The following is a 21,609-nucleotide window of genomic DNA, read 5'->3' as shown; positions in this document are numbered from 1 at the left end:
TTCGATCGATTTAAAATGGTGTTTTACTTATATTTCTTAATAGAAAAGTTTGTTTTGTTTCATTGCGCCTTTAACAACAACAGTGTTTTTCATTTGTGAATTAATGGATTTTATTGATCTATTTCACTATATTTTGCCCAGGTCTGCAATGATGATTGGAGGATGAAGACGAAAAGCACATCCGTAATTTAGTTTAATTAGATGATATATTTATACACCCTGGTCATTCTTTTTATAAAATATTATGTCATTCTAAATGTGTGTTTAGAAAAAAAGACACATTCGTCACATTCAATTCTGATACATGAAACATAACATCAGCAAAATCTGCCACTGAATTGAGCCCATGATGGCTGAACCCGAGCAGAATATATACATATAGATAGATAGAGATCGATATCGATTATCTATTTACGTCCTTGTTTTCCGCTGAAAAGCCACATGCGCACTTCCGCTTCCTGTTCGTCTGTACTTACTTTGCCCTGGTTTCGTCCTGGCAGGTGCGTATCTTTTCTCTCCAGCGGTTCGGAGGGTCGCTGACCTGACACGGAGGTTTCTGATGGCACGGAGAGTCCGGAGGGTCGAACCGGACCGGGACCCGGATGGGCCGAACCCGGTTCGACATTGCGGGAAAGAAGCGCTTCTGCCTGCGAGGGTAAAATCGGGGGGTAATATGCCCGTATGCAACGCGCGGAAATCAAGCCGCGCCGGCGGGAGTCGTCCGGCTGCAGGGACGTCGGAACCAGAAACCCAGAAGAACCGAGTGGAACCGCGAAACTCGAATTCTAGCGGGGAAGCGGAACGTCGGCTTTGCGGCGGCCGGAGAGCCGTTTCCCCGGCGGAAGGTAAGGAAACGAAACCAAATAAATCGCAATAAATCTACATTTATCGGGTTTTAAATGGCAAGAAACCGAGCTACAAACTCTGAATCCACTTGTTTGTTTTACAGTGGATTGTTTATTTTGTGTAAATTCACTCATTATAACCTAGTAATGCAACATATTTTGTACCGGAGACTTAAATCCAGGTTATAGACGGAGCCGCATCCGGGGACTTTTGACCCGGAAGTGGTGTGTTGTAGTTTTGTGCCACAATATTAGAAAACCCAGTAGTTACAGGTATGGGAAACAGGTCAACTTCATCCCTTTATTTACTTTTATTATCACCAATTATTTTTTTTATGAATGCTAACTCCCTGTAACATCTCCCTACCGCTTCTTGAAACAATACCGTGGTCTTCAGGGGTCCTGTTGCCATGGCGATGAGCCCTGAGCAGGAGGCCCTGATCAGCCGGATGTTCGAAAGCTACGTGACGGAGCATCACCGCGCAGACATCGCCCAGCTCGCCGCCGCCGAGGACACGCACCTGCCCGTGGTAGTGAACGCCATGACGCTGTTTGAGGCCAGCATGGAGGTGAGCGCCACCTCCGGTCCAGGAGGTCCTGGTCCTTCAGAAGAAAAAAATCCCAGTTCCTGTCACGGCGTCCGTTCTGCAGGTGGGAGATTACTTCAACGCTTACCCCGGCGAGGTCCTGGCCGTCTTCGACAGGGTGCTGCAGAGGACGGCGGCCGAGATGCTGGGCGGCGGCGGCCAGAAGCCGAGGTTCACCCTCCACGCTCGCATCACAGGTGAGACCCACCACCTCCACCTCCTCCTGGCAGGTGGACCTTCTCTATCTGCATCACTTCCTGTGTGCAGGTCTGCCCGTGTGCCCGGAGCTCACCAGGGACACCATCCCCCGCGCCAGGGACAACGGCCACTTCCTGTCCGTCACCGGGACTGTCATTCGCACCAGTGTCGCCAAGGTAACCGTCTGGACTGCCAGTGGCCTCCTGACACACCCTGCCGTTACACCTTGTGTGTGTGTGTGTGTGTGTGTGTGTGTGTGTAGGTGTTGGAGTACGAGCGGGACTACATGTGCGCCAAGTGTCGCCACGTGTTTGCGTTGCGTGCCGACTTTGCCCAGTTCTACTCTCTGGCCCCGCCCTCGTCCTGCCCCAACCCCGAGCCCTGCACCTCCTTCAAGTTCTCCTGCCTGTCGGGGGGGGCGGAACCCACCGCCTGCAGGGACTACCAGGAGATCAAGATCCAGGAGCAGGTGGGACGCCCCGCACCAGCTTTCTTGTTGTTGTTGTTGTTGTTGTCTAGCATGGAGGGGTTGTTGAGGCTCTGGGTTTGACTGACAGGTGCAGCGGCTGGCGGTGGGCAGCGTCCCGCGGTCCATGGTGGTGGTCCTGGAGGACGACCTGGTGGACACCTGCAAGTCTGGTGAGGAGCACGGACATCTCCGGACCTTCAGTTTGATCTGCACCGAACACAGACACTTCCTGATTAGCATTAGCCACCCGCCTGAGATTAGCTGCAGGTTGGCAGCGAGTTTAGCGGCATGTCTTGGATTAGCTGCAGGTTGGCAGCTAACTTAGCCACCCGTTTTAGATTAGCTGCAGGTCGGGAGCTAGTTTAGCTCTATGTCTTGGATTAGCTGCACATTGGCAGCTTGCTTATGTACCATGTCTTGGATTAGCTATAGGTTGGCAGCTAGTTTAGCTACATGTCTGAGATTAGCTGCAAGTTGGCCTTTAGCTCAGCTAGCAGTGTGTTGATGATGTGATGATCACATGACTGACATGGAGGAGATGCTTCCCTTCTCCAGGAGGCTCTGGACCTCCTCCAGGTGAGTCAGAAGCTGAGTCCCTTCTTCTCCACATCATCTCCATACAGGTCCGTCGCAAACAGCAGGAGAAACAATTTGTTGCCATGGCAACCCGTGGCGTTGAATCCATGAGCCTGAAGCTGTGGTGTGTTTGTCCTCCAGGAGACGAGGTGACGGTGCTGGGGGTGGTGCGCCAGCGCTGGAGGTCCTTCTACGAGGGCGCGCCCTGCCAGGTGGAGCTGGTCCTCCACGCCAACAACCTGGAGGTCAACAACCAGCAGGGCGGCGCCGCGGCGCTCATGGAGGACGTCCAGAAGGAGTTTGAGGAGTTCTGGCGGCAGAACCGACGAGACCCGATGGCAGGTGCCGAAGATCCTCCCGTCTCCGGGAACCCGAGGAGGAGAACCTCCGAGCTGAACATCTCCTCCGTCCGCAGGAAGGAACCACATCCTGCTGAGCCTCTGCCCGCAGATCTTCGGCATGTACCTGGTCAAACTGGCTGTTGCCATGGTGCTGGCGGGGGGGGTCCAGAAGATAGACCCCTCAGGAACCAGGGTCAGAGGTACCACACCTTCATCTTCTCCTGACTAGGTTCTCCATCTTCTCGCCAAAGTTCCAAAACAAACTGCTGTGAGTGTATGTGTGTGTGTATGTGTGTGTTCCAGGTGAGTGTCACCTGCTGCTGGTAGGAGATCCTGGCACAGGGAAGTCCCAGTTCCTGAAGTACGCGGCAAAGATCTCGCCCCGCTCGGTGCTGACGGCAGGCGTGGGCTCTACCAGCGCTGGTAGGTCCTCCGACCCCGGGCGAGATGCTTCCTGGCCAGAGGTCTGACGGCGGCGTCCTTCAGGGCTGACGGTGGCGGCGGTGAAGGACGGCGGCGAGTGGCACCTGGAGGCGGGAGCTCTGGTTCTGGCCGACGGAGGTCTCTGCTGCATCGACGAGTTCAGCAGCATCAAGGAGCACGACCGCATCTCCATCCACGAGGCCATGGAGCAGCAGAGCATCAGCGTGGCCAAGGCCGGGTAGGAACCGGGGAACCCAAGCTTCTCCTGGAGGCTGTGTGTGTGTGTGTGTGTGTGTGTGTGTGTGTGTGTGTGTGTGTGTGATCCTCCATGGCTTCTCTCCATCTTCACTGGTCCACTGAAGACTAGAAACTGCAGGTGTGAATGAGGGTGAAGCCCCGCCTCCTGCTCCAGAGCTGACCTGTGATTGGCTGCAGCCCTTCTCACGAGGTGGATGGTAGATGGAGCTGATGAATGAAGTGTGTGTGTGTGTGTGTGTGTGTGTGTGTGTCCAGCATGGTGTGTAAGCTGAACACCAGGACCTCCATCCTGGCGGCCACCAACCCCAAAGGTCAGTACGACCCGTCGGAGCCCCTGTCGGTGTCGGTGGCCCTGGCCAGCCCTCTGCTCAGCCGCTTCGATCTGGTCCTGGTTCTTCTGGACGCTCGCAGCCCCGAGTGGGACCGGGTCGTCTCCTCCTTCATCCTGGAGGACAGAGGTCAGGCTCCGGAGAACCGAGGTCCCGGTCGCTCCCCGAGGAGCCGCCCGGGAGTCACCGTGTCCCTCCCGCTCCAGGACCTCCATCGGAGTCCCCGGGCCCCTGGTCCACCGAGAAGATGAGGTCCTACTTCTGCCTGGTGCGCCGCCTGCGGCCCCGAACCGGCCGCCGGGCCTCGGCCGTCATCACCTCCTACTACCAGCTGCAGAGGAAGAACCACCTCCGCAGCGCCGCACGCACCACCCTCCGCATGCTGGAGAGCCTGCGACGCCTGGCAGAAGGTGTGGGGCGCGCACACACACACACACACACACACACACACACCAATCTGTGGTCCCTCATGTTCTCCTCCCTGGATGTCCCAGCTCACGCCAAGCTGATGTTCCGGGAGACGGTGACCACTGAGGACGCCGTGATGGCGGTGTCCGTCATGGAGTGCTCCATGCAGGTGAGAGGGTCTGCAGCGGTTGGAGATCTGGCTCCGCCCCCCGTCGCTAACCGGGTGTTTGGCTCCGCCCCTAGGGAGGCGGCCTGCTGGGCGGCGTGAACGCCGTCCACACCTCGTTCCCCGACGACCCCTGGCAGCAGTACGCCTCCCAGTGCCGCGTCCTGCTGGAGCGCCTGAACCTGCAGGATCTTCTCCAGGAGGAGCTCCAACGCCTGGCCGAGCTGAGGAGCCCCGCCCCCGACCCAGGAAGCCCCGCCCCCGACCCAGGAAGCCCCGCCCCCAGCCCCGTCGCCACAGAGAGCGGCCTGGGCTGGTTCCACTCCATCGCTGTGTCACCCGGTGACGAGGCGACCCCGGTGGTCACGTCCACTCAGAAGGACGAGGGGGCGGAGCATCTGAGGGGGCGGAGCCCAAGATGCATGACATCATCATCAGGGGGCGTGGCTTTGAATCCAAACAGAGACACGGAGACGGTCGAGGACAAGGAAGAAGATGAAGATGGAGAGTGTGTCGTTCAGAAAGTGTCCAAGAGTCTGAGGCACCGGCGAATCAGCAAGCTTGGGGGCGGGGCTAAAGGGCCCGGCGAGGAGCCGGGGGACAAGATGGCGGCGGAGGCGGGAGGCGGCGACATGCACTCGCTGCTGTCGGGTTTCAAGTTTCAACCCAAGAGGATGAGAACGGCAGAACGGCGTCCCGATGGCGGCGCCCCAGGAGGTGGCGTGGCGTCCGCCAGCGGAGCCTCCAGTCTGCCCGCCCACAGCGCGCGGGTGAACGCCACCACGCTCGCCAAACTGTCTCAGTTCTCCTTCGCCGCCACGTCCGAGGGGGCGGAGCCGGGTCTGAGGAGAACGGAGAATGGGAAACGGAGGATGGCGAGCCCGGAGGGGCGGGGCGGAGCCGCCGGGGCGCCGTCCAAGAGGAGGAACTGCTTCCGTCTCGGGGGCGGAGCCTCCGGTCTGCTCGCCGCCACCACCCTGTTTGACCTCCCGGAGTCCCAGGACGACGTCCTGGACACGGACTGGGACCTGGAGACCTCCAAGTAGGAGGACCAGCACCTGCTCTCCAGCAGGACCTCTGATTGAATCATGGAACTCGGTTGAACTTGTAAGGTGAAAATAAAAGATTGAAACGATTCTATGTCGTCAATAGTGCGCAGCCACTTCCTGTCTGGGGGGAGCCGAAGCTCCGCCCCCCCGGGGCCTCCACCAATAGGAAGGGAGTTCGGACCGTCTGACACGAGCGCATCGTCTGCGTACACGGACAGAAAAGGTGTTAGCTTACTCTCAAACCTGCTAAAGGGCAGCTAAGCTAACTAGCGGCGCGGCGACGGTCCGGACCTTCATGGCTCTCACTCGCTCAGCTGCTTCATCTGGACTTTATTTGGAAAAGGCGTGAAGATCCGATCGCCGGGCCGGTGGAGACCAACCCCACGGGAGCTTCAGACGCTGGAGATCACGTGCGGGGGTTCCTTGTAGGCGCCGCTCCGCCTCCTCCTCCTCCTCCCCGCCGACACCCTGGAGATCATCAGGTGGAAGATCTCCACCACGTTGAGGAGCATGGAGAGCGCGGCCATCGCCAGCATGAAGATGATGAAGACGCTCTTCTCGGTGGGCCGGCTGATGAAGCAGTGCACGGGGAACGGGCACGGGTACTCGCCGAAGCTGATCTTGTCGGGCATGAGGACGAAGCCATAGATGAAGTACTGTCCCACCATGAAGGCGGCCTCCAGGAGGACTTTGGCCAGCAGCTGGAGAACGTAGCTGGCCAGCAGGGCTCCTTTCAGCTCCACCTTCCCGCTCTGGTCCGAGTACCCGGGGACCTTCTCCTTCTTCACCGTCCAAGGCTTCTGCTCGCGGCGCCGCCGCAGCTTCTTCTCCCTGCGGACCACCAGCAGGACGTGGCCCAGGTAGGCCAGCGTGGGCGTGGAGACGCTGAGGATCTGCAGCACCCACAGCCTGGGGTGGGACAGCGGGAAGGACCGGTCGTAGCAGGCGTTCCTGCAGCCCGGGCTCAAGGTGTTGCACCTCAGGTTCCCCTGCTCGTCCCCCCAGATCTTGTCCACGCCGGCCGCCAGGATGAAGATCCTGAAGAGGAACAGGACGCTCATCCACACCTTGCCCAGGACCGTGGAGTGGGACTGGACCTTGTCCAGAAGGTCCGCCAGCAGAGACCACTCCCCCATGGCCTCCTGCCGCCCCGAGGTCCTGCCTGGAGAAGATAAGGGACAGGGAGAACTTCACTGAGCTGACATGACCTGCTGACGCTCCATGGAGAACAGACGGAGAACCAGGAAGGAGAACATGGAGAGAACCCAGGATGAAAACCATGGAGAACCAGGAAGGAGAACATGGGGAAACAGGAAGGAGAACATGGGGAACCAGGAAGGAGAACATGGAGAACCAGTCAAGAGAACATGGAGAACCAGGCAAGAGAACATGGAGAACCAGGAAGGAGAACATGGAGAACCAGGAAAGAGAACATGGGTGAAGCCAGGGTGAACCAGGGTGAACCCAGGGTGAACCAGGGTGAAGACCATGGAGAGAACCTGCAAAGAGAACATGGAGAACCAGGGTGAAGACCATGGAGAGAACCTGGAAAGAGAACATGGAGAACCAGGCAAGAGAACATGGAGAACAGGGAAGGAGAACATGAAGAGAACCAGGAAAGAGAACATGGAGAACCAGGAGGGAGAACATGGGGAGAACCCAGGGTGAACACCATGGAGAGAACCCGGAAAGAGAACATGGAGAACCAGGCAAGAAAACATGGAGAACCAGGAAAGAGAACATGGAGAACCAGGAAGGAGAACGTGGAGAACCAGGAAGGAGAACATGGAGAACCAGGAAGGAGAACGTGGAGAGAAGCAGGAAGGAGAACATGGAGAGAACCAGGAAGGAGAACATGGAGAACCAGGAAGGAGAACATGAAGAGAACCAGGAAGGAGAACATAAGGGAACCCAGGGTGAAGACCATGGAGAGAACCAGGAAGGAGAACATGGAGAACCAGGAGGGAGAACATGGAGAGAACTAGGCAAGAGAACATGGAGAACCAGGAAAGAGAACATGGATAACATGAAGAGAACCAGGAAGGAGAACATGGAGAACCAGGAAAGAGAACATGGAGAACCAGGAAGGAGAAGATGGAGAACCAGGTTCCAGTCCTTGATCTTCCAGTAGTCACTATCTTCTCAGGTGTGGTTGGGTTCCTCTGGTCCTCAGAGCAGACCGATCATCTACTCGGCAGTCATTCACCGGAGAACCTCAGATGAAGACAGCAGGCTGGTTCTGCTAGTCTAGAACGTCAGCTCTTTCTGGAGGAACCTCCTCCATGTCTGTGGAGAACATGAGCAGCAAGTCCTACCCAATGAAAACTCTGATATAAAGTCAGGTGTCCTCTGGTTCTGTGAACATCAGAACACCAGCTGGAACCTCACTAACCTCTGTCTGGTTAGTCTGGTTAAAGTAAACATCAGCTTCTCGTGTGAGGTAACCGTAGTAAGGTGTGGTGACCAGCAGGGGTCAGGGTGACTTCGGACAGGCGGGTTCTACCTGCTCCAGGAGAAGACCGGAGGACGAGGAGGTTCCAGTCGCAGGGAAGAAACAGGAAGTCGATCCGTCCACTTCCTGTTTGAAACCGAGACGCGTCTCTGAAAGGAGAAGGAAATGAAATCATGGGATTTATTTTAGAAATAAATCAGACAAAGAAACTGCAGACGACAAGGGAGGAAAGGGGTGGATTGTTAAAATGATTATTTTATATTTTTAAATGTTATTATCAATAATAATATGAATCTTGTTCTTTTGAGGTTTGTGAGTGAGTTTTGAAGATTCTACAAAGAAAAAGCTTCGAAAAAAAACTAAAATAGATTTTTGAAATTCTGAATAAAAATAAAAATAGACGGGAAATGAAATGGTAGAAAAGATGGATAAAAAACAAAAAATGAATAAGAATTATGGATAATAGAAAAATAACAAAACAAATTGGAAATGTAGAAAATCAGGGCCAAACAGAAAAGAAGAATAAAGAGTTTTTTTTATCTTTCCCCCGACAGGAAGTGGAAACAATCTCGCCGTCGGAGAAAGTTGAAGCTGCGCGGATCGATAGAGCTGATCGGAAGGGTGTGATCGGGTCCTGGCTCGCAGGGAGCGTTCCTACCTCCAGGCAGAGGTTCTCCAGGCGCAGGTTCTCCAGGCGGAGGTTCTCCAAGCAGAGGTTCTCCAGGCAGAGGTTCTCCTGCTCTCACTTCCCTCAGACTGCAGAAGATACTCGCTCATCAAATCCTGCTGACGCAAAGGAGGAGGAACGACACACTTATATACATTTGTTTTATCAAGACGGATATATTTATATTCCATTTTATCCACATCCACCTTTTATATTAAATCCTATTTAAGGTATGTTTCTTCAATGACGTGTTTCTGCTGTATTCAGCATTTTATTATCAATTATTCTTAACCTGTGTATATGATGTGACAGATATACATATATTTATATACAATTTGATTTAAATTGTATGTATGTATGTATGTGTATACATGTATGTATTTCTGTTTGTATCAATGTGTGTGTATATCTATGTATTTATGTATGTATGTTGGTGTGTGTATACATGCATGTGTGTATTTTGTATGTATTATTTTATCCCTGCCTGCTTTAATAATATATACATTTAATTTTTTTGTATACTTATATTATACTACATTTGTATTTATATTCTATTGATATCAATTTATATTCATATGAAATTGTACAAATCTGTGTAGATGACACACACGTTTCAGAAGGTTTCAGAAAGGAAACAAAAACTTAAAAATAAAAAATAAAATGGTTTGATCTGAATAAATGATCTGGATGATTTTAGTTGCTGAGGGAAAATGGACAAACAACAGGAAATGTACAAAAAAAAACCCGCAGAAAAGGCGACACCGGAAAGGGTTTAACTATAAATAATAGAGAAAAGGAGGTAAAAGACCAGGATTAGGTCATTCAAAGAAGAGGAAGTCTGTTTCAAAAGGGTGTGTTTCGCTTTCAGGTGCTGAATCATGGAAAGTGTCACGCATGAATGTCAAGCAGAACATTCAACACTCACATTTACATGGATACCAGGATGAAGAGCAGATGTTCAGTGATGGACTGAGCCTGGGAGGAGAAGGAAGATGGGAATGTCTGGAAAACAATGCTTGAAATAAAAATCTAACTTATTACGCACATTTTAATCACAAGTACATATAACATGTATTCATGTTTTTTTTAATTGTATACACATTAAATTCATATTTACTTTTTTGAATTAGATTGATATTAAACCATTGTTTTTGTGAATTCCAATTATATATTTAAATTATAGTCATGATGTGTTCACAAAAATATGAATACATGCAGAACAATCAGGTAGAAATTTATCATTTAATGTTTGGAAATTAAAATCATTAAAAAAATGATTTGGTTTTACTGGATTTTTGATAATTCACATTTTTAAATCAATGAAAACAACTCAAAATGTCCATTAGTTTCACATTTTGATTGCAATGTTTACATTTTGATTTTTTTTATTAAAATCACAATCATTTTAAAGGAATGATCGTATTATCTAAAACAGAATTTTACATCTCAATTTAGGCTCCTTTTAGTGACCGGTGGATTTTATTAACAAAATATTATTGAAGCTTCAGGCTCTTCTTTACAAATAATTTTAAAAAGTCTTGTTTTCTTTAAATCAAGATAAAAAATAATCAATGACTGAAAACATTTGTCATTTTTCATGTTAGAGAAATGTCTTGAATGTCACCAATATTTTTACAAACTAAAACAATTGAAATATAGATGGACATAATGAATGAAAAATCAGAAATGGATCAAATATTTCATAGAATTTAATCACATTGTTTTCAACTAAATTGAAGAAAACAAACAAGGAATGAACCATTAATTCACAGAAAAACAAAAATAAAAGCAAACAATCAGAAAATGAAAAAACATCATTCATATTCAGAATTCCAGTTTTCAGATTTCCTGTCCTATTGATGAGGATCAATAATCAACAGCCAGCGGGTCAAAGACAGAAAAAAGCTGACAGGCTGGAACAGCTGATCGCGGATGATTGAGGGAAGGACAGGTTGCCGTGACGACCGTCCGACAGGAAGCGGCGAGGCGGAACCGAGAACTTCATTTTTCAAGCCGTCAGCGGTCTTCTTTTCTTTGGGAGGAAACAGGAAGTAGAATCCCAGCCTCCAGACATTCGGTGACCGTCCGACGGGACGCAGGTGAGTTACCGGTGTTTATTTTTTTAAATATTTACCTGACCGCACACACACACACACACACACACACACACACACACACACACACACACACACGCACGAGCCTGACAGCAAGTAGCCGTGCCCGCCGGGGTAACCCGTTACTTTCTGAAGTAACTGTAACGCAGGTGAAAGTACTGAGTTTGTCGCGTCACGTAGTACTACAGAAGTACTACAAATACCACAAAATGCAGTTTGTAAACATGGAGGAAGTCAGAGTACACAATCCTTCAAAGAAGTAGTAATTGTACTCGCATATGGCAGTAGTACTGTAGTACTGCAGTCGGAAACACAAATGACTTAAAAACATCTTAGTTTGAAATCATTTCTCTGCACGTCGTCTGCCTTATTTTTCTGCATTTTTGTATTTAACATTTATCATTTCAAGTCAATGACTTTAAAAGAATTTCGCAAAATGGTTGAAATCATTACTGGCTTATTTTTAAATATATTGTCAATTATTGTTATTATTATTTTTTTGTATTTTCCATTTTCATTGCATTTTTTGTGACTATTAGGATCGATTAGAATCTTTTCTTCATTAGAAATTTTCCTGCATATCAAATGTTTTTAGGAATCAATTTCCTGTCAGATTTGAATCAATTTTTTACAATGAAGAGAAACTCGGCCTCAGCTGTTCATCCACTCACAGGTCCATGTTTACTCTTCACTCATCCATTCATTCATGGCAGCGCGCAAAGTCAAAATTCTATATGTATAAATATGAACGGTCCTTTTGAAATCCAAACATTTAAGAATTATCTACAAACATTACTGGAATTTGTTTAAAATTCATGAAGACATTTTCATGTATCTAAATAATTCATTTACAATGGTTATTTTCATATTTTTTAAAACTAAATTGTATTTTGCAGGATTATGATAAATGATTTTCTGATAAGAAAACCTTTAAAATGTAATGAAAAGAAATTACACTCTGATATAATGTATCAATAAGGATAAAGGATTTTTTTTCCCACTGAATTTGATATTACGGATTCATCTCAAGTCATGATTCTGATAAGAACATACTTAAAATGATACATCCCTTTATTTGAAGCAAATTACCTCCCGCTCTGCAGACGCTCCTCAATGGGCGACTGGTCCTACCTCTCGTCTCTGCTGGACAAGGTCCAGGCTCACTCCACGCTGGTGGGGAAGATCTGGATGAGCATCCTCTTCCTCTTCAGGATCTTCATCCTGGGAGCCGCCGCGGACAACGTTTGGGGCGACGAGGTGTCCGAGTTCTACTGCGACAGCCTGGAGCCCGGCTGCGAGCACGCCTGCTACAACTGGATGTTCCCCATGTCCTACGTCCACTACTGGGTGCTGCAGATCACCTTCGTGTCCACGCCCACGCTGGTCTACCTGGGCCACGCCATCCACACCGTCCACCGCGAGAAGAGGAAGATGCTGACGGAGGGCGACGTCCGCAGGAAGCCGAGATACACCGACGACCGAGGCAAGGTGAGAATCAAAGGCATCCTCTTCGGGACCTACATGACCCAGCTGGTCTTCAAGATCCTCCTGGAGGTGGCCTTCAGCGTGGGCCAGTTCTACATCTTCGGCTCCGTCTTCGTGGATCACTACTTCAAGTGCGACAAGACCCCGCCGTGCGCCAGCCTCAGCGGCGCCCAGTGCTACATCTCCCGCCCCACCGAGAAGAGCATCTTCATCATCTTCATGCTGGCCGTCTCGGGCGTGTCGGTGCTCCTCAGCATCGTCGAGATCATCTACCTGATCTGTAACCGGAGCAGAGAAGCCAGGAAGAAGCTCCTGGCGCGGCAGTACGTCGCCGCTCAGCAGCGGTTGCAGCTCGCCGACCAGGATCTTCGCAACATGTGGCGAGAGCTGCCCAGCGTGGTGACGGAGGCCAGGAGAGACGAGAGCGGAGGCTTCGTGGCTCCGGAGCCGGAGGTCCTGAAAGACAAGACGCACAGCAGGGCTGAGATGAAGGACAAACAGACCTGAGCAGCGACAGCCAGATGTAGCACTTTGTTAACTTGGAAACGTGCGAGCAGCACACAAATGAAATGGCATAAATTACAAGTTAAGACGGGTGGGATATCAGTCACTGCCCAAAAACTCAACCAGAAATAAAGATGACGATGGGTCATGTGATTACCAGATTGAAATTAATCAAGGATGTAGTTACAGAAAAGGATTAGTGAGGACAATATGCATTATATATTTCCCATTTCACAATAAAAGAGAATAAAGCAGCAAGGGACTGCCTGTTTGAGAGACCCAGTGACAAATGTATCAACAAAACTTTAAATGAAAACTTTTTGTTTTGTTTAAATCTAAAATTAAGTTTTTTTAAATAAATAAATGCACAACAGTAGCAGCGGGTGACTCACCATCACTTCATCTGTGAACGGGTTCAAAATGAACGCAGACACGGCCTTGCTAATTAGCATCTCGTTAAAATGAGTAAAAGATAAAACTTGACGACACTAAAAGGAAAACTTCACTAGAACTAAAAAGCAGACAATTAATTTTAGACAATTAACTTTAAAAACTTACAGCACTAGAAGTGCACCTCTGAGGCTATTAGCATCAACTTCTGCAAAGCTTAGCTTTTAGCACACAGCTCCTTAGCATTTAGCGCCTAACAACGAAGCTATTAGCATAAACCACTGTAGCTGTCCGCTTAAACCCTTAACTTTCAGGATCCACCGCGGGAGCACAAAATTATGTAGCTGTTAACCTGAACCTCTGAAGATAAGAGCATCCCCGAGACTTTTTATTATAAACCTCTGACGCTGCTAACATAAAAGTCTGTAGCTGTTAGCAGAAAACAGCTAACTTTTAGCAGTGCGGTTGCAGCTAGCGGAAACGACCACCGACATGAGCAAACACTGACGGATAAAAGTGAGCCCCGGGACGATTTGAACCGAAGACGAAGTCATGAATTCGGTTAGAGACCCTATGAGCCGTGACTCGACAGTTCCGGGGGTTCCCGCGCAGTGCAGCGGTGTCACAGTAAAATGCTTCCCCGGAGAACCACAAATGTCGCACCGGAAATGGACCGGTCAGACCGGAAGACAGCGGTGTCGCACCGGAAGTTCCCGACTACGGAACTCACTCTCGGAGAAAAATAAACAAATGAAAAAAGGGAAATAAAGAATATATAAATTAAATATTAAATGAAATCATTTGAAAATAAATATCTAAATTAAGAAAAAAAAAATGCTTCACTTCATTAGCTCACATATCGCACAAACATCCAACCAAATGTTGTTTGCGCTGTACAACTTATAATTTGCAATGACAATGAGACCATTCTACGTAAAACTGAGATTTTTTTTAAATTGTTGATTTAAAAATCAAAAAAACAAGAGAATGAGGATCCACAGCAATGAGAATTCATGCAAGAAGCACTATGCTTGTCGTAGATGTTTTCCGCAGGACGTTTTATTCTATTTTAATCGTCACGTGTTCTGCCGAGATGGTGAACGTCCATCAGAAAACCACAACATCGGTTTGATTTTATCATGTTTGACACCTGCCTGCCCGACTCTTTGATCACAAAACAATTTAATTAAAATCATGAAAAAATCCTTCGGTTGTGTTGTTATTTATCCAGCCACATGGGATTAACGCCGGGTTTTCAAAATATAAACAAACCTCCTCTGATGTTTTTCCAACCCGAGTTCCCACATGAGGACCGTCCAGCTGGCCTTTTTGCACATCAGTAAAATTAGCAAACTATGAAGCTTCTTATTAGGAGGGACTTGTTTGAGGACACCCACCATAGATTTCACTTGTAATGCATCACATACTGGAAATAGACATAAATTGAGATGAACAATTTCATACATTTGTTGGGACAAAGGTGACGTTTACTGTTGAACACAGTATATTTTTATCCTTCTTGGTGTCACTCCACTTGTTGTCAGTGTTATTGTCATTCTGTTTCTCATCTTATCATTGTTGTTGTTTGGTTGTCTATTCTTGACCTTTTTTTCATTCTGTTGTCTATTGTTATCCTCGTTGCGGACGTCTTTTGCTATCTTTTAATTGTCTCTCGATTTATATTGATATCCAAATCTATTTATTCTGTCCTTGTCGTGTCTTATCTCAGTCGGTCGGTAGGCTGCTACACGGAGTGACTCCATGAATCAGCAGAGGAGAACCTTCTGCTGACCTCACGCTCCCTCTTGACCCCGAGCACTCAGTCCACTCCTTTAACTGACTCTTCCAAAGCTGTCGTCATCCTTCCTCAGAGCCGTGAACATGTGACGGCGGGTCCGCCTGAAGCTCCTGGACCTGGACTCCACCTTTACCTTCTATCTCCCGCTCGTCGGACCCGTTGTCACGCCGCCGCCCGGGTCAAATCCCGTCAACCTCCACCTCGAGCAGGAAGAAAAGGGAAACATTAACAGAAAAAAAAAGCATTTCAAGTCAGGAGGTCCATGAGGTCATGGAGGAACTTACTCACTCATGCGTTTTCCGTTAGCGATGGGGGCGGAGCCTATCCAAGAGGTCACTGGGTCACCGGGCATGCAAATGTTCACCCTCTCATAGTAAAACAACCAGAAACTGTCACTGACACGACAAACGTCACGGCTTTGTGAGTGTGTGTGTGTGATTGTGTGAGTGTGAGTGTGAGTGAGTGTGTGTTGCGCACCGCGCGGTTCTCGCCACTAGATGACGTAGTGACACTCCGGATGTGGACTCATCCACTGTGGAAAGGAAGCAGGGAAAAGCGCTGTGACTCACTTCCGGTTGGATCCCTCCGCGTTTCCATGAAGGTTTAATTATTAAAACAAAACAAAACAAAACACAGTCTACAGTTAAATGACTTAAATGTGGAAAGTCATGAAATTAAATTAAAATTCAATTCAATTAACACATGGGAGAGGCTCCAGCTCCCGGGAGAGGAATCCTTATCACTTTAAAAAAATGTGCAATTTAATTCAATCTTCGTTTATTTCGCATCTATAAAATAATTAGCTGTTTTTATTTCATTTGCAAACTAATCAGAGAGGCTGGAAAGCGCCAGAAGCCTTGCATGCTGGTGTCAAGGTTACAAACACAGTTGTTATGTTTTTCTCATAAAATAAATGAAAAACATCTTGTAAACACTGAATATTATCGAATACAATAACAGTGATATCATATATTTATTATGATTGCATATCAAGGTGTATAATATGATATATGATAATATTCATAGGATGACGTATGATATGATGTAACATGATTGCATGATTTCATAGAAAATGATTCGACATGATGATATCCACTAAAGTTCAGGTCAAAGTTCACCTGAAGCTCTGGTCCAAACGAAGCCACGTCAGGCCGCAGGTGCCGAGGAGCCCTTCTTCTCCACCCAGGATGGGGTTCCAGTCCTCCAGCCAGCCCCCCCTGAGGAGATTCAAACCGCAGAACCTCCATCTGACTGAGAAGAACACCTCGAGGAGCGTCCCTGGACCAGCACACCTGACCTGGAGTTAAAAACAATTCTTTTTCCCCACAAACCGACAGAAACATCATGCTAAACTTCTGGGATGGGCCTGATTCTGCTAAAAAAAATGAATTCATTGATAAACAAAATAAAAAAGGTTTTTAATTCAATAAAAGAATTGCATAAAAAGTCAAGAAACGGGAGGCAGCCTTCACACGTCGCACAAACCCAGCAATGCGGAGAAATAAATCTTTAAAAACTTCAAAATCTCTCGCTCTCTCTCTGTACTGCCGCCATGTTTTTTTTTTTTAAAAACTTTCTTTTATTTTTTGTTTTTCCATCCGGGATCTCCCACAGGAGTCCGTCCCGGTCCTCGGTCTGGTTCCCGGTCCTGGTCCTCCCATCCCGTCTTGACGTCGAGGTCAGGTGACCCCCCCCCCCCCCTCCGGGGCTCTTATAAGAGTTTTCCGCCGGTCCGGCACTCGGATTCCCAAACCGGCGGAGGAGAGGAAGTTCAGCAAGAAGAACTAGAAGAAGAACTAGAAGAAGAGGAGAAGAAGAGGAGAAGAAGAGGAGAAGTCCCCCTGCCCCCCCCTCCACTCGTCTCTTTTCCAGGTAAGTTTCCAAAACTTACAAAACTTTTTTTTTTGTCCCGGTGGAAAAGTTTGGAGGCGCTCCGGCGCGCACGGCTCTTCTTCTCCTCCTCCTCTTCTTCTTCTCTTCTTCTTCTCCTCCTCTTCTTTACCTTCTTCTTCACTTTTTGCACAAATAACACTGAATGAAACAAACAAAAAACAAACGAAAAAAAACCGGCGCGTCGCCGGTTCGAGTCCCGCGACGCGCAACCGCCCCCGTCCATCCCCCCCTTCCTCCACCCGGGACACATGGACGCGCCTTGTCCGTGCACGGAGCGTGTGAGCTGCAGCGGGACACCAGAACCCCCCCCCCCCCCACGGGACGCGTCGTGGGCCCTCCATTGTTCCGACCTGTCCACTCCATTTTACGCGCAGACCCACTCGTGTAGAAAGTGGCGGGATCCCCTCATCCATTTATCAGCATAAAACAGTTCATATTTGGGGAGGGGGGGGGGGGGGGGGTCTGGGTTTATTATTTATGAATTTAATTTAATTTAATTTAATTTAATTTAATTTTAAATTTTTCTTATTTTATTTTATTTTAATTTATTTTATTTTATTCTAAAGAAAGCGTTTTTTTTCTCTGTGATTACGTGCTGCGCTCCTTCTGGAGCCGCGGACGGTGCCGGGATTAGACCGGACCCGGGATTAGATCGGACCCGGGATTAGAACCGACCCGGGATTAGACCGGACCCGGGATTAGATCGGACCCGGGATTAGAACCGACCCGGGATTAGACCGGACCCGGGATTAGATCGGACCCGGGATTAGAACCGACCCGGGATTAGACCGGACCCGGGATTAGATCGGACCCGGGATTAGAACCGACCCGGGATTAGACCGGACCCGGGATTAGACCGGACCCGGGATTAGAACCGACCCGGGATTAGACCGGACCCGGGATGAGACCGGACCCGGGATGAGCCCCGGGAGCGCGGTGCTCCGCGGACCCCCTCCCACCTCCTCAAACCCCGCGGACGCGCCTTGAAAGCGGCCGCGGGAAAAGAGAGAAGCGCTAATAATCAATCAAACCCGGGATTAAACCCGGATTATCCCGTGCGCGCGTCGAAATCCCTGTAGGAGCCGTAATCCTGCGGGTTGCAGGAAGTTTAGGAGGAAGCAGGAATACTTTCTCTGGACGGATAACATCATCCGATCCTTATTAGATCATATTCTCATCAATAAAACAAGTTCATATTTGCCCCGGTTTTATCAGATTATAATAATTATAAACAACACGACGAAGGCCAGTTATAAAATGTATGAATAAGACTATTATTATTATTATTATCATTGCCATGAGCATTTTCTCATTATTCTTCTACTTATTGTTGTATTTATTTATTTATAGTTTCACTGAGACACTTTATAGTTTGTAGTTTATTTTTATTTCTAATTCTGCCTTTTTCTTTTTATTATCTATTACTGTTATATTTTCTGTAACTCTGGCACAACAATTTCCTTCGGGATTAATAAAGTTGTTCTTATCTTATCTTATCTTATCTTATCTTATCTTAAACCCTGCACCTGCACTAAGAAGTCAAATTAAAGGATCTATAAATCTGTATCTCTGAATATAAATATTAAATCTCAATTCAAGGTCACATTAAATGTTAAATTCAATTGGCTGAGCTGTCAGAGTCGTACCGCTTGTTTGATTGACAGGCCTCACGGCCAATGAGAGCGCCCCCTGGCGGGCGATGTTTCCAGACTCGTCCCGGGAACGGCGTCGCCTTTGTCGCCATGGTAACGGGGGACGGGGGGGGGGCGCTGGGGTCGTAGGGTTGCGGTGTTATTACAGCTGTGTAAACCTACAGAAGAAGATGGGGGGAAGGGGAAGGGGTGTCATGTGACCAGCGGGCCGGAGCGCCCACTGGGTTTTTTCCACTCCGCCCCCCCAGCATGGAACATCTCTGCGGGGCGGGTTCTCCGGTTCTCCGGTTCCCCCTGGAACCCTCCGGAGAAGCAGCCGAAAGTGGAGACGCCGCTGTTCTGTCGGCCTCAGCGGAGACCTTCTGGAGGACAATGGACTCGGCGGTCACGTGACGGAGGGGGGGGGTGATCTGATTCGACGGTCGGATGGAACCTTGAGGCGGCGCGGCCGCGAAACTAAAGACCTCACCTCAGGAGGTCCGGGGAGACGAGGAGGGTCCGCTCGGACCTTCCGAAGCTTCCGAACCCATCTGACCGTGCTTTCTTCTCCCGGCAGCTGAGGCTCCTCCAGGATGGGTGACTGGAGTGCCCTGGGTCGCCTGCTGGACAAGGTCCAGGCCTACTCCACCGCCGGCGGGAAGGTCTGGCTCTCGGTGCTCTTCATCTTCAGGATCCTGGTCCTGGGCACGGCCGTGGAGTCGGCCTGGGGCGACGAGCAGTCGGCCTTCAAGTGCAACACCCAGCAGCCCGGCTGCGAGAACGTCTGCTACGACAAGTCCTTCCCCATCTCGCACGTGCGCTTCTGGGTGCTCCAGATCATCTTCGTGTCCACGCCCACGCTGCTCTACCTGGCCCACGTCTTCTACCTGAACAGGAAGGAGCAGAAGCTCAACCGGAAGGAGGAGGAGCTGAAGGCCGTGCAGAACGACGGCGCCGACGTCGACATACCGCTGAAGAAGATCGAGATGAAGAAGCTGAAATACGGCATCGAGGAGCACGGCAAGGTGAAGATGAAGGGCGCTCTGCTCCGCACCTACATCTTCAGCATCTTCTTCAAGTCCATGTTCGAGGTGGGCTTCCTGGTCATCCAGTGGTACATGTACGGCTTCAGCCTGGCGGCGGTCTACACCTGCGAGAGGAGCCCCTGCCCCCACAGGGTGGACTGCTTCCTGTCGCGTCCCACGGAGAAGACCGTCTTCATCATCTTCATGCTGGTGGTGTCGCTGGTGTCCCTGCTGCTCAACGTCATCGAGCTCTTCTACGTGTTCTTCAAGAGGATCAAGGACCGGGTGAAGGGCAAGCAGCAGCCCACCCTGTACCCCGGCGGGGGCACCCTCAGCCCCACGCCCAAGGAGCTGTCCACCACCAAGTACGCCTACTACAACGGCTGCTCCTCGCCGACGGCGCCGCTGTCGCCCATGTCCCCGCCGGGCTACAAGCTGGCCACCGGGGAGCGCGGCACCGGCTCCTGCCGCAACTACAACAAGCAGGCCAGCGAGCAGAACTGGGCCAACTACTCCGCGGAGCAGAACCGGCTGGGCCACCCCGGCGGCGGGAGCACCATCTCCAACTCCCACGCCCAGGCCTTCGACTTCCCGGACGACACCCACGAGCACAAGAAGCTGCCGTCGGCGACGGGACACGAGATGCAGCCGCTGGCGCTGATAGACCCCCGGCCCTGCAGCCGGGCCAGCAGCCGCATGAGCAGCCGGGCCCGGCCGGACGACCTGGACGTGTAGTTGAAGCCCCGCCCCTGCCCCTTTTACCCCCCCTACCCCCGCCCCGCCCCGCCCCGCCGCCACCGCCCCCTCCCGGTCCACCACTTACTTCCTGTAGGGGGCGGGACTAACCTCCATCACTGTCGTCAGCCTAGAGACTCCTAGTACACCGAGAGACGTTGAGAACTTGTTACGTAACACTGTCAGAGGTACAAGTCGCGAGTCCTTTTGTTTGTTGGGGGGTCGGCTTCGCGCCGCAGAGGGCCGGTGGTCTCGGGGGGAGGCGGCGGCGGCGGCGGCGCCTTCCGTTCCCGCCTGGGAGGAGCCCCGCCCCCGAAATGAACCGTGCATCCCGTTGCTTCCGCTTCGTTAGTGACTTCATTTACCCGGCGATAGCTTAGCTTAGGTGTGGTAATAACAGGGTGAACTTCTACATTTATTTCTTTAACACCTCCCCCCCATCTTGATTGGCAATGGTAGAATCCCCGGGTGGGGCTGAGTTGGTATGGTCCGTCCCGACCCCACCCCTCCCAGATGATTTGGAACTACTTGATTTGGAACTCGAGGCCAGAGCATACCGTGACTTGTATGCCCGTCCTCGCCGTACTGTTTGGGGAATAGACCCGCCCCATTAACGTGCCCCCCCCCCCCCCTCCCGGTCACAGCGCCCCCTGCTGGACGCCTTCACATGGGGTCGCTTCCAAACCGGCGGCGCCCTTTAACCCCTTTGTCTCCAGTGGACTCGGACAAGAAGGAAAAACATGCTATTGTGACCCGGCAGGAAGGATGGCCCAAAATAGACCCCCCACACACACACACACACACACACACACACACACACACAACACACACACACACATGCACACACACACACACACACACACACACACACACACACGGTCACACACAAAGTTTCTGGATTTACACCACATATGGGGACTCTTTGTGTTGGTGCCTTCAGAGCGATGCTAAACCTTAGCTCTTACAAAGGAGAAGGATCTCCAGAGCTTCTGCTCGGGGTTCTGACCCGTATCTGGAACCGCTGCTCACCCAGCTGTTACCCGCGGGTCGAGTTTGAACTTCCAAGGTAACCGGAGCTAGCTTAGCTTAGCGTAGGCTACCTACGGGGACCCTTTGCTTAGTGGGATCCTAGCATTCAGAGCAGGATAGAAAGCTTAGCTTAGCAAATGCTAGCTACTTTCCAACTTCAATAGACTAAAAACACAGGGTCCCACTCTCTCACACACACACGCACACACACACACACACACAGAAACAGTTTAAAAC

General features: G+C 50.0%; 4 protein-coding genes across 7 annotated transcripts; 3 read left to right on the top strand and 1 right to left on the bottom strand.

Moving 5' to 3' along the window:
* Positions 1–701: 701 nt before the first annotated feature.
* mcm9 (minichromosome maintenance 9 homologous recombination repair factor) lies at positions 702–5,798 on the top strand. Of its 2 annotated transcripts, XM_086143299.1 has the most exons (14): positions 702–845; positions 1,243–1,414; positions 1,497–1,629; positions 1,700–1,806; positions 1,893–2,099; positions 2,188–2,269; positions 2,817–3,017; positions 3,091–3,216; positions 3,320–3,439; positions 3,503–3,677; positions 3,953–4,155; positions 4,233–4,436; positions 4,521–4,603; positions 4,678–5,798. In XM_086143299.1, the coding sequence occupies exons 2-14, from the start codon at positions 1,256–1,258 to the stop codon at positions 5,644–5,646; spliced, it is 2,769 nt and encodes a 922-aa protein (XP_085999425.1). In that variant the 5' UTR covers positions 702–845; positions 1,243–1,255; the 3' UTR covers positions 5,647–5,798. The 2 variants fall into 2 exon arrangements, with proteins under 2 accessions (XP_085999425.1, XP_085999426.1); XM_086143300.1 differs by lacking the exon at positions 702–845 and having other exon boundaries at positions 1,066–1,414.
* Positions 5,799–5,967: 169 nt separating this feature from the next.
* LOC147213577 (gap junction Cx32.2 protein-like) lies at positions 5,968–12,149 on the bottom strand. 2 transcript variants are annotated; one of them, XM_086143218.1, is made up of 5 exons: positions 12,014–12,149; positions 9,694–9,743; positions 8,760–8,884; positions 8,153–8,250; positions 5,968–6,811 (listed from the first exon to the last, which is right to left on the bottom strand). In XM_086143218.1, exons 3-5 carry the CDS (start codon positions 8,876–8,878, stop codon positions 6,042–6,044), a joined length of 987 nt encoding a protein of 328 aa, XP_085999344.1. In that variant the 5' UTR covers positions 8,879–8,884; positions 9,694–9,743; positions 12,014–12,149; the 3' UTR covers positions 5,968–6,041. The 2 variants fall into 2 exon arrangements, with proteins under 2 accessions (XP_085999344.1, XP_085999343.1); XM_086143217.1 differs by lacking the exons at positions 9,694–9,743; positions 12,014–12,149 and having other exon boundaries at positions 8,760–8,990.
* On the top strand, positions 10,773–14,033 carry LOC147213576 (gap junction Cx32.2 protein-like). Of its 2 annotated transcripts, none has more exons than XM_086143219.1 (2): positions 10,773–10,867; positions 11,986–14,033. In XM_086143219.1, the coding sequence occupies exon 2, from the start codon at positions 11,996–11,998 to the stop codon at positions 12,872–12,874; it is 879 nt and encodes a 292-aa protein (XP_085999345.1). In that variant the 5' UTR covers positions 10,773–10,867; positions 11,986–11,995; the 3' UTR covers positions 12,875–14,033. The 2 variants fall into 2 exon arrangements, with proteins under 2 accessions (XP_085999345.1, XP_085999346.1); XM_086143220.1 differs by having other exon boundaries at positions 10,852–10,867; positions 11,964–14,033.
* Positions 14,034–16,800: 2,767 nt separating this feature from the next.
* Positions 16,801–20,882, top strand: gja1b (gap junction protein alpha 1b). Its single transcript, XM_086143216.1, has 2 exons — positions 16,801–16,931; positions 19,161–20,882. Exon 2 carries the CDS (start codon positions 19,177–19,179, stop codon positions 20,341–20,343), a length of 1,167 nt encoding a protein of 388 aa, XP_085999342.1. The 5' UTR covers positions 16,801–16,931; positions 19,161–19,176; the 3' UTR covers positions 20,344–20,882.
* Positions 20,883–21,609: the final 727 nt, after the last annotated feature.

This window comes from Fistularia commersonii, chromosome 36 (genome assembly GCF_037954325.1).
Source record: "Fistularia commersonii isolate RoL2024-O1a breed Wild chromosome 36, RoL_Fcom_v1.0, whole genome shotgun sequence".
In the NCBI taxonomy this organism is placed as follows: domain Eukaryota; kingdom Metazoa; phylum Chordata; class Actinopteri; order Syngnathiformes; family Fistulariidae; genus Fistularia; species Fistularia commersonii.
The sequence above is the reverse complement of the archived record's forward strand: the minus strand, read 5'-3'. Positions and strand labels throughout refer to the sequence as shown.